The sequence below is a fragment of the Hibiscus syriacus genome, unplaced genomic scaffold, assembly GCF_006381635.1.
Source record: "Hibiscus syriacus cultivar Baekdansim isolate YM2019G1 unplaced genomic scaffold, ASM638163v2 tig00110893_pilon, whole genome shotgun sequence".
Classification (NCBI taxonomy): domain Eukaryota; kingdom Viridiplantae; phylum Streptophyta; class Magnoliopsida; order Malvales; family Malvaceae; genus Hibiscus; species Hibiscus syriacus.
The window spans coordinates 5,905,387-5,917,246 of NW_024062901.1; the positions used below are offsets into that span (position 1 = coordinate 5,905,387).

General features: G+C 34.3%; 2 protein-coding genes across 2 annotated transcripts; one reads left to right on the plus strand and one right to left on the minus strand.

The window, feature by feature from the left end:
• The first annotated feature begins 1,415 nt into the window (after nucleotides 1–1,415).
• On the plus strand, nucleotides 1,416–2,150 carry LOC120145639. Its single transcript, XM_039159433.1, has one exon. It carries the CDS (start codon nucleotides 1,416–1,418, stop codon nucleotides 2,148–2,150), a length of 735 nt encoding a protein of 244 aa, XP_039015364.1.
• A 6,530-nt stretch (nucleotides 2,151–8,680) lies between these two features.
• On the minus strand, nucleotides 8,681–10,923 carry LOC120145069. Its single transcript, XM_039158971.1, has one exon. It carries the CDS (start codon nucleotides 10,686–10,688, stop codon nucleotides 8,778–8,780), a length of 1,911 nt encoding a protein of 636 aa, XP_039014902.1. The 5' UTR covers nucleotides 10,689–10,923; the 3' UTR covers nucleotides 8,681–8,777.
• Nucleotides 10,924–11,860: the final 937 nt, after the last annotated feature.

An 11,860-nucleotide genomic window follows, 5' to 3' on the forward strand; every position in this document is an offset into this window, starting at 1 on the left:
CAATAAATTATTTTTTAATGATGTTAATATTAAATTATTAAAATAAAACGTAAATATATAATTGAGTGGAACCCATGCATTAATAAGGGTAAAATTATTATTTGCACTCAAGCGTAAAATTGAAAATGAAAAAACATTTTAATTATAATGTTTCAATTCAAGGTAAAAAGGTCCTTGACATTTGGTCATATAGTTATTTTGCTCTTTATTTTTTTTTGGAGCATTTCGACCCTCAATTTTTCATTTTAGAGTAAAAAGACCCTTATTTTGGAGCGTTAGTTGTTTGTTAACGATTTCCATCTACCGATGGTCTTTTTACTATTTAATCAAACGTTGAGGTATTTGTTAAGACTATGCTTTTATTTATAAATGAGTTCTGTTACATGGCATACTCTAACTAATTAGATGCTAAAGGGAATTGGGATAATTAATTTCCAATATTATACATTTTATTTTATTTTTTTTCTTACTTTTAAACTTTGTTCTAGTGAATGATTGTTTACACATATAAAGTGTATGTGTATGACAAACAGACTTAATGGACAAGCAATGGTTATTTTGATGTCATTAATGATGAAGCTCAAATGTGAGAGTCACCCCACCCCAAACACACAAGTTATTAGGGTTATTGATTTCAATATAAAAGAAAATGCTATTATTCCTTGCGGTTTTAAATTATCAATTTTATTTATATAGTATGAGTTTTTTTAATAGATATAAAAAAATTAAACCTATAATGTATCGTAATTAAGAGTATAAATGAATTGAGATTGAATAAATAAAGTTATATTCGTATTCATCTCTTGATTTTTTAAAGTATTAATGTTCAAATCGTGTTCATTTAAATTTTAATATCTTATTTATCTTCGTTTATTTGTTTTTGAAGATGTTTGTGTTTATTTATTTATTGTTCGTGAACATGTTTTTTTAATGTTCACGAACTTATTCGTTTATATGTTCATAAGTGGTAAAACTATGCCACTAGTCCTTTAGCTTCTTAGACTTCACTATTTGAATTTTAAAGTTCATTTCATGTTCAATTTAGTCTCCATCTTCATCAGTATTTAAAATGTAAAAAAAAACTAAAAGGAAAAGGAGAACATGATAAACGAACTTATAAATGAGTTCGATAAACGATCCTGTTCATAATATAAATAAACTAAACACACATTCGTTCGTGTTCATTTAGTAAATGAACATGGAAATTTTATTCATACTCATTTATTTAACTTAATAAACGAACATTATACAAACAATTCATATATCAAACCCTTTATTCATTTATATCTCTACTTATAATAACACCTAATTATATATATATATTATCCTTTATCAGAACCATTACACATATTTTCTTTGCCTTAAAACTTGTCTTCCTATCAAATCTTTCCATTTTCTCTCCAGCACATAGAAACATGGGAGAAAACATTGCTCATCTTCATCAAAACCATGCTGATGAAGAAGAAGAAGAAGAAGAAGCATTTTCTCTTCGTGACTTTCCCTTAGATTCAGATGCCAAAAACATCCCGGGCCTAACTCGGAGATCATCATCCGCGTCGGCCCCTGAGTTCTTCGAGTTCCTCAGCGATCTCACCTACGATATGTGCCCGGCCGACGACATAATCTTCTGCGGCAAACTCATCCCTTTGAACCAACAACAACACATCCCCTTTGAAGAAAAGAAGATCAAGAACAACGTTCTACGCAAACGATCCGAGTCATTCTCCGAGTTACGCAGCGAATCCATAAATCGCTCCGACAGCACCAAAGATTACGCTTATAAATGTCTCAGAAACAGCCGTTCATTGGATTATAAAAAGCTCCGCCGTCATGACATGGAGAGGAATCTTTCGAAAAGAAGCGCCAGAAAATCCGACATCTCGGCGATGAAAGTTAACAAGCGGAGGTGGTACGTTTTCATGCTTGGAATGGTTAAGTTTCCGCCGGAAATGGAGCTTAAAGATATCAAAAGCCGGCAGTTCCGTCGGAATCCGTCGGTTATGTTTCCGACGGTGGAAGATAACGGGAAGAAAGTTTCTGGTGACCGGAGCTCCGTTAAGGGTTCTTCTTGGAGTTTGTTAAAGGCGTTGAGTTGCAGAGATCATAGTAGCGTTGCGGTGGCCACATCGTTGTGGATGCCTCGAGCCTAATTTTACTTTCGTATACTTAATATATTTTCTTTATATTAATTTCCTATCAATATTTAATAATTTATTTTACTTTTTTAAAATTTTATAAATTTATCAAAGTCTTGCATTTTGCTTTAATTACGTGGAAGGTTGTAGTTTATAATGTATTTCTTTATTAAAGAATTATTAGATGACAATTAAATTAATTTTACTTTTTATTAATTTATATTCATATAATCATTGTATTTCATTTCTTATTTGAATAATAATAATACACGTCAAGTGTAATAAATTAAAAATATTTAATTCTATGCTCTATGTGTGTAAAAATCATATCATTAAATAATAATACTAATTAAAAGGATAATTATATTGATTTGAAATTTATGTAAAAAAACTCATCAAGGAGATTAGTGATAAAAGGGAAAATAACTTTTAATTAAATCAGGATTAGAGGTGTTTATCGAGCGAGTCGATCACGAGTTAGACAATATTCGACTCGTGCTCGTTAAAAAATTTTATTGCTCGACTCGTTGCTCGTTAAGATCGTTAAACTTTTGCTCATTAAAAAAACTTGTTGCTCGACTGGTGCTCATTAAGCTTTTTACTCGCCTCGTTACTCTTTAAGCTCACCAATTTTTTTTAACTATAGGTAAAATCTACTAATACTGTATAGAGCTTAATATAAACATAAATTGATAAATTTAACCAAAAAAAATTTTCAAAAGAGTGTATGAAATAAATTCAGACTCTAAACTCCAAAATAAAAATCTATAAATACATTACAATAATAATTAGGGCTTAACTTTTGGGTGTGGTAAAATAATAATATTACAAATTAATAATTTAGTATTTTTATTAGAAAATTAATAGATTAGTCATTTATCATATATTAGTAAATTAGTAAATTTTTAAGATAACTAGTAAAAAAATAAAAGAAATTAACGAGCTGCCCGCGAACGTATTGAGTCGAGTTAACTTTGCTCGACTCAGTTCATTAAAGTCTTGACTCGAGCTCGAGTTCAATTCGAGTCAAATCGATTCGAACTTTTACCAAATTTTGAACAAATCAAATTTGAGCTGCTCACGAACTAGTCAACTCATTAAGCACCTCTAACCATTATGCCCTAGTCGGACAATAAGTTATATATATATATATATATATTGGGCATTGGAGAAACAACAATTAAACCAATTCTAAAAGAGAAAAATAAATAAAGTTATAAAGTTAAAATCAAAACTTACACGAGAGAAGATGAAAAAAATAACTTTTACTATTTTTATAAGAAAAGAAAACAAGATAAAAGAAGTCACTATTTTTGTAAAAAAAAAAGAAGAAGAAGAAGAAGATGTATTAAACAAATAAAAACAGCATTTTTATCTATAAAACAAATATATAAAATAGAAAATTTTGATAGCTAAATTATTTGCAATTAGTTACATAACATATAATAAATTTGATTATATAAATTGATGGAGTTGATTTTGAACTTTTATGATATTAATTTACGTGTAAAAGTGTGTTGAGTGAAGGGCGGTAAACCCATACATAAATAATATAAAATTTTCGTATGAATGAGCACAAATAAGATTTTACGTGGACACAATTAATAAAATGTATAATAAATTAAAACAAATTTGGATTTTAGGGTGGGACTATACCCACTCTAGGACAAGAGTGGATTTGTCATTGTTTTATAAATAAAACTCGAGTCGAATTTAACAATACTCGAATTCGATTCGATTATAGTCTTAATTGGGTGTGCAAACTCATAGATGAGCAATCATGGGAGCTTGAGGTTGGCTTCATCTTAAAGGGTTTTAATGGGGAAATAAAGATGAATGAAGTTGATGGATGAAGCAAGGTAGGTTTAAGTAGGCAGTTGTGCCCCCATATACTTATTTTGTTCACAATGATAACGCCGGCAATTATAATATCTCTTAATGGGAAGAAAAAAAATAGTTAATTGAACTCCCTTTTTGTGTATAACGTGACGGGGTGGCATATATTTAATGAATTGTGCCAAAATCTTAAAAAGGATATATTAGGTTGAAAATTTATCACGTAAAATTAGGGGTGTTTGATCATTTAATTCAATTAATCGATCGAATCAAACTATTCAAGATTTATTAACTATTTTTTCTTGAACCCTTAATCAAATTGATTTTTTTCAAAAAAAAAACTGAACTAAGTTCGGTTAATGGGTCGATTAATCGAATTAATTAAAATTTATAAATAATATATATTAAATATTTAATATTTTTGATTTATTCAGTTAAAATCAAATTTTAAACAACCCTATTAGCTAAATAATATATATAATATGTAGACATCAATTTTTGTTCGGGTCTTGCTTAAGATTTATTTCAATTTATATTAGATTGAGTTTACAACTATTGTTATTATTAGTCATAGGTTGGTATAATTATATTTATCTACGTCAAATGCCTGCTACCATTATTCTACGTACACATGCAAGTGTATTGTTTTGGGTACACTCAATCAAATATAAGTTTTGATTGTTAGTTGCTTACTAATTATTCTAGTTTAATTATAATTAAATAATACATATTAATATTAAAATATTAAAGAAAATAAACAATAAATATTATTTCATTTTTGTTACATGACAGGTCCAATTATTACAACTCGACAAACGCAATTACAAATAAAAAACAAGGGCCCAACTGGTTGGCCCACACATGCTGATCCAAGAAGTAATTAAGGTTTCTTAGCAACTTTTCTTGCGCCGCCCAAAGATGATCGTCAGATCAGGGGAAGAATTAGCGGTCCAGATTGCCCAAAAGTTAGGGTTTCTCAACCCTAGTCAAGTGTCGTCGCCGCTGTCAAGGAGGAAAGTAGCCGCCGTCACTGCCAAAGATGAAAGCCGGCATCAAAGAGCCATTGTTGTTGCCGTCACGTCGGTTCTAAGCCACCGCTGTTTCAACAATAATAAAAATAAATATATCAACAAATCAAAACCTAATCCCGAAAAATATGGAGAATCAAAAACACAAATTTTCCTCACCAACTACCCAGGCTTCTATCATCTATCCCTCACCAAACCTTCACCAAAACAATACCACTATCATTCTATAAAACATGCAGCCAAAGGGGGGGGGGGGAAAGCAACCAAGGAGTGATTTCAAAACCAAAAAAAAAAAGTAAACCCAAAAACAATAAGCATCGGAAAGAAAAGAGAGAGGATGACTTATCTTTTGTTTTGTTCTTCACCTGAGAAAAGGAAGGTCGTCGTTTTATCCACTTTTGAGGTTAACAGGCCTTGGATTTGTATTGTAGGCTTTGAGACGTGTCATTTGGTGTAGTTATCTTTCTCCTCAGCTACGGCGAGCGATGGTCGATGCCATCTAACGACGGCTGGTATGGCAGAGACTCGTCCATTTTTATAAATATTGAATGCTGACGAGGGGAATGGGGAAAGGTTCCAGAGAACCATTTGGGTTTCTTGTTTTGAGAAACAAAACCAAATGAGGCTAAGTGGATTTTAGCCTAAAAAAGGGGCTTATATATGTCCATTAAAATGACGTCGTTTTAGAATTAGGGTTTTTGAAATTGGCGCATAGGTTAACTGCATGGGAAGGGCCTTCGCTTTTGTAATGTTTCATATTAATAACTAAATATAAGTTTTATTTTTTTCGTTTTAAACTTTAATTTTTTGTTCGTTTTATAGGTTAACTGTGGTTGATGGGTTTTGAACACCTAACCTAGTACACGGCCATCCATGACTCTACCGATTAGGCTAGGCCACTACTAAGTTTTTAAATTAATAAAAATGAGTTTTGAGGTTTTAGGCTCGATTTTAATCCCAAAAATCAAATACCCCTAGTGTGAACCAAACCCAAAATAAACCTCTAATATTTCTCGATCCCTAGCCACCGCTGCCCCTTCACCGATCCACCCTGCTCCGGCCACCGTTGATGTGTCCTGTCGCCACCATTTGAACTGGTGTCCTCCCGCGACACGTCCCCAATCGTCAGACGTCCTAAATTAGTCACCGTTCGTCGTGAAAGGCGTAAAGACCGTTCGTATTGCTCCATCGTCGAATCTCCATCCTCGAACACAGGTGGTTATCATCGCTCAGCCTAAACGGCGCGCTTCACCAACCCAATCAAACCTCCGTATCCATCGTCGTTGAATACCCACTGATCATTATGAAGAAGCCGTAGAAGTTTCGCTGAAAACCCCAGCTACTTCGATTTTTCCTCAATTTCGGTCGCCTCGGTTATCGGCTCATCTCACCGCTACTGTAGTTGGACTTATTGTCTATGTGCACTCGAAACCCAACTGGTGGGTCACGTCATCGTTACCTTCCTCGTCGTTCGTCGTCGGGGTAAGATGTTAGAATATTTTCGTTCGATTTTTATGATTTTTAACTTAAATTGTGTGTTGTTTTGGGTTAGTAATGGTGTTCGGATTCTCTCAGATCGCTCGAATGCCGCCCCTACCTTATTGCCTCCGCCACGTGCCACCGTGTGCGCATGGGGCTCATCCCTAATCTTGGAACCTCTTAGAATCGATTCTAGTCAACTCAAACCGGCCCGTGTCAACTCGGATCAAACTAAGTCAACCCAAAACGACCTGAGTCAACCAGAACTAGTCTGACCCTTTGACTTTGGTCTGACCGTTAACCTGCCCGTTGATCGTTGACCAAACCCATTGACTTTGACCTTTGACCCGAGTCCAAATCCAAAGACCGTTTTACCAAATTCGACCTCGAAAGCCTCCGAATTGACCCATTAAACTCAAATATTCATATGTAATTTAAGTATTTATTTAAGTGATTTAATTAAGTGCATCTAATTTATTTTTGGTTACACTCAATCGATTGTTAGTTGCTTACTAATTATTCTAGTTTAATTATAATTAAATAACACATATTAATATTAAAATATTAAAGTAAATAAAGAGTAACTTTTATTTCATTTTTGTTGCATGGCATTTCCAATTAATACAACTCAACATACCTTGTAACATCCCAAAAAACAGGACTAGTGACTAAAATATAAATTTTAAAAATTTTATGCTCAATTTTAAAATAAGTTATTCAAATAGTTTTCTTGCTCAGATCGAATTGAGTTGACTTGAATATGAAATTAAAAAAATCCGACCCAATCAGATCGAATTGAGTTGAAACTCATCGGGTTCAAGTCCTGTTTGTATCCCTAAATATGTTGTAATCATAATGAAGATCAATCGATGGGTTCATAACAATTAAACTATTAATTCCATCCTATTAATAAAACGTATTAATTTCTTCTACATACCATCATAGTCAAGATTTTTTTCATTCATTTTTATTTTTATTTTTTGTCTTTTGGTCGGGGATAAGCAAAAAATAAATAAATAAAGTGAGTGCAATTGCCATTCATCCAAAGGTCACACTTCACCTTATTTTAATGGATTTGAAGTAACCAATCAAATAATAATTTAATTCAATTAATTGATTGAATGATTAAATATTAGATTAGTTAACTATAAAGAAAATTTTCAAAGTTCAATTTCATTTATTTTGATTTAAAATCAGTTAATTAATTAAAACACTAAATATATTACATATATATATATATATATATATATATATATATGAAGCTCAAACCCATTAAACAATGGGTCAAGACCCAACTATTTGTTAACTATACTAGACTTGTTAGACTTTCAAGACCAATCAAATTTAACCTTAATGACAAAATACCTCTATTAAACTTAATAAAAAAACTTAGAACAAAACTTAATTAATTTGAAAATCAACCGAACTAACTATTTTTTTTCCAATTTGATTAATGATTTAAAAAAAATCAATTCAATTAATGTTTAAAGGAAAAAAAGTTCGATCAATCCAGTTGTGGCCGATTCGACTCGATTGGTGGCCTAATTAACCAATTGAACCTCTAGCTACAATGACTAAAAATGACCAAATTAGGAGAGTATATATTTTATGGAATTGATACTATTGAATAGCAAACCATTCGAACATATGCAAAATCAAAGGAACAATATACATCATCTGCCAGCCATCTCTTAACAATATACATCTTCTATAGCCTAAGAGAAAGGCAAAGGCTGCACAATTTTAGAGCTACTACAAATTGAACAAAACCCTAAATCACAAAATTATTTCAAGTAAAAGCTGAGACTGTAGTTTCCATAGGAACAATAGTTTTTCAACTCACCAAATTCTAGCTGGTCTCAATAGCATCTGCTAGGTCACCAATTCTCATTATCCCACTACAAAAGAAGAGTTTTGTACTTGCACTAAATCTAACAGCACCATTATTGTAGCTTTTAAACATCATGACCAACTAAACCAGAGGCAGAAAGTTAAAACACAGAGGGGTTCCAGAAATAAAGATAAGAGATGCTATCCTGAAACAAAATCGGTAGTAATGCTTGCACGCCAAGAGAGAATCCAAAATGCAAATTGATACAATAATATTTCACAAGCAGCCAGTGTGAATCAATGGTCAAGAACAAGAAACAGAAGCTTTCACAGAAATTGTTCTAGATTACAAGCACAATATCCAGTAATTCATCAAAAGTGACCTAATCAATTATAATCTCGACGAGGGGAAAAAAGAATAGTAAAAGAAACCAACAAATTTGAATGGAAATAACAATCTTATCAGGGTTCAACTGCAAATATAAACCCCACTCTGATACCGATGATTCACCTCATAAAAATCTGTCTTACCCTCAGAAGCAAGCTTCAAACCGACCCCAGACAATGAAGTAGCTCCCTGCACTGAAAATTTAACATAACCCACAATTTCTAGTTCTTCATCAATGTCACCGGAATCCAACGGCATCCTTGCTCTCAACTTGCCAGGAGTACCCTTTAGTGGAATTTCCGGAACATGCCACTTCAGTTCTCTCTCTGGTCTGTTCAACACAGCTTTAGGTGAAACCTTTAACAATGTTGGATCAACCGGCAATTTCAGGACAAAAGTTACATCGGTCAATGGTGCTGGTAACTCGGGAATTGAAGCATACTGAATCATCACCGAGAGTAATGTCCCACTAAGACGCTTTATCAATCTAACTCTCAAAGGCAACGGTGTCAACCTGGGTAACAAACTATACTTCAAAATAGGTATAGGATCCTCGGATGGGGCAGTTCTAACATGAAACATTCCATTTCCTAGGCTACTAACCCAAGAACTCTGTATAACAAACCTCTTAACAGAACTTGTTCCTTCAACACGAAATGAAAACTCTGTATCTTTATCACCGGAAACTTTAGGAGGCATCGTTCTCAAGTAAACCACACCCATTAATCCAACTCTAGCTAGCAATGATTCCCTAAACTCGGCACTGATCTCCTCTGAAATATACATTTCGGGACCTTTCATCTCGGTCGTCTTCACCAAAAGATTCTCAAGAGGCTTTCCTCCATCAGCACCGGCAGCAGTCGGAGGGGCAGCACTATCCCCGGTTTGCAAAAGTTCAAGCCCACTAAGCCCTTCCTGTTTCTTAACCTTTTTATTTTCCAAAAACTCAGAAGCATCCAAGCCTCCACCCCAAGCATCACTAAACCCTTCAAAAGCTTCTCCAAGTGTAGTCTGTTCACTGCCGAACTCAATTCCTCCATACTTCCCCTCAAACCCTTCAACAGTAATATCCGTAGACTGGGTTGCTTCAGCAGGAGGCAGTGTAGTCACCTCTAATCCAGCCAACGCCAATGTTAAATCATTAGCCGATGCATCCTTCGCCTTCTTGAACCCTCCGGCTAAATCTTCTTGCTTATTTACGGCCTCACTCGCAGCAAAAGGATCTTTTTCTGCTTCTGATTCCTCTGCTTTAATCATTTTCTCGTCTTGCTCAAGTGTACTCTGAGGTACAAGTGTTGAAGCTTTCTGATCGCCTGCCGCTAGAGTTTCCGGAGGCAATTCGAAATTCGCATTTGAAAAGGCTTCAATGTTGGATTGGTGTTCGGCGGAATGGAGCTCGACGGCAGGCCATGCGTCAGCACCACGGATCTTGGCTTCAGTGTCGAGTCCAGAATGGACCATCTTGGCGAGCCCGTCGCCGTGCATATAGGAAAGCATGGCAGCGAGACGGATGTTACTGACTCCACGAAGGACGATGTCGAGAGCCATGTAAACCTCAGCGTATTTCCGGGCGAGCTTTTCAGGAGTGACATCAACGCCACGGCAGGCCGTTACGACCACACTAACGGCTTGATTAACGATGTTGATGCACTCAAATACGTTGATCGAATTATCATGATCAGCGGTAGTGATCCCGAGGACGTAAATGGAGTTAACGAGACGGTAAACAACGCGGTACTTACTTTCAACGCCGACGATTAGTTGGCCACTGGAGGCGGAGAGGGGGTCGTCACCGATGGATTCAGTGGCAGCACTAGGATAGGATGAGGAGGTAGCGGCGGCGGAGGAAGGGGATTTGTTGGAGAAGGCAAAACGGGTTTGACGGAAGGCATGGAGGGCAATAAGGGCACGGGCAGGAGGGAACCATTCTCGGGCTTGAAGAAGGATGTCGGATCCGTTGGCTGGTTGAAGAGAGAGAGCCAAGCACGACATTTTTGTTTTGTATCAGATAAAATGGCGAGATCTATGAATCCTGACCCGAATTGATCCAAAAGGGTTATGCAGTTACGGCGTTGAAAAGGGTTTGGAGCGGATCTACGGCGGAATTGGGGGTACGTGATAAGAACCACAGCCGTCGGAGTTTCAGTTTGCAGGTGGAACACAGTGATTAGGTTTCGTTTGCAGAAGAAAATGGAAAAAGGTTGGGGGACTTGCAGGGAAATTTTGATTTTTGGTGCTGTGGGTGTCATGAGCCCATCATCTCCAACATATTCCGCATGGCTCGTCTCTGGGAAGTTCTGTTAACAAAATTGATAAAACTCACAACAACAATAATAATAATAATAATAATAAAATCGATAGAAATAATAATATTTATAATAAATTTTTTTATCAATTTTATTATTTAATTAATAACAAATCGATAACGTGTTTTTTAATTGTATATTAAGAATGTCGCACGTGATCATTTATACTCGTCTCTACAAGTTAAAAGGAAGGAAAATCTAAGGGTGCGTTTGATTAACGGAATGTAAGATTATCAGTGAGAATGTAAGATTACAAGAGAATATGATTACTGAGAATATTGTATTTTGTTTTTGGTTGGCTTAGCAGGAACGTAATATTACCGTGTTTGGTTAAAGGAATAAAAGATTATTGGAATGTATATTTAACCAAATTGTCCTTATTATATATTTATTTTTTTAACAAGTTAGAAAATATTTATATATTTTCTTTAAAAAATTTAAATTCATAAAATTTATATAATTTTTTTATAAAATTTAAAATATAAAAATGTTTAATGAAAGGGTACATTTTTTATTTTAACCCCTGGATTTCATATAAAATTTTAATTATAGATTTTTTTGTAAATCTAAAATAATTTAAGGATAAATTTGTAATTTAACCTTTGTAGAATTTTTATTATTCAATGACAGAAGAAATATATTTAAAAAAAATTAAGGGTATTTTAGTCCAAAACGTTGGTAATCCAACAATACCTAAAGAAAGTGAAGTAATGACATTTCCGGTAATATACTCAAAAAAATCCACTATTAATAATCTTACATTACGGGTTAACCAAACAGGGGAATGTGGATTTCATTCCCATGGGAATCCCACATTCCACCATCCAAACACCCCCTAAGTACTTAATCACCCAGTTA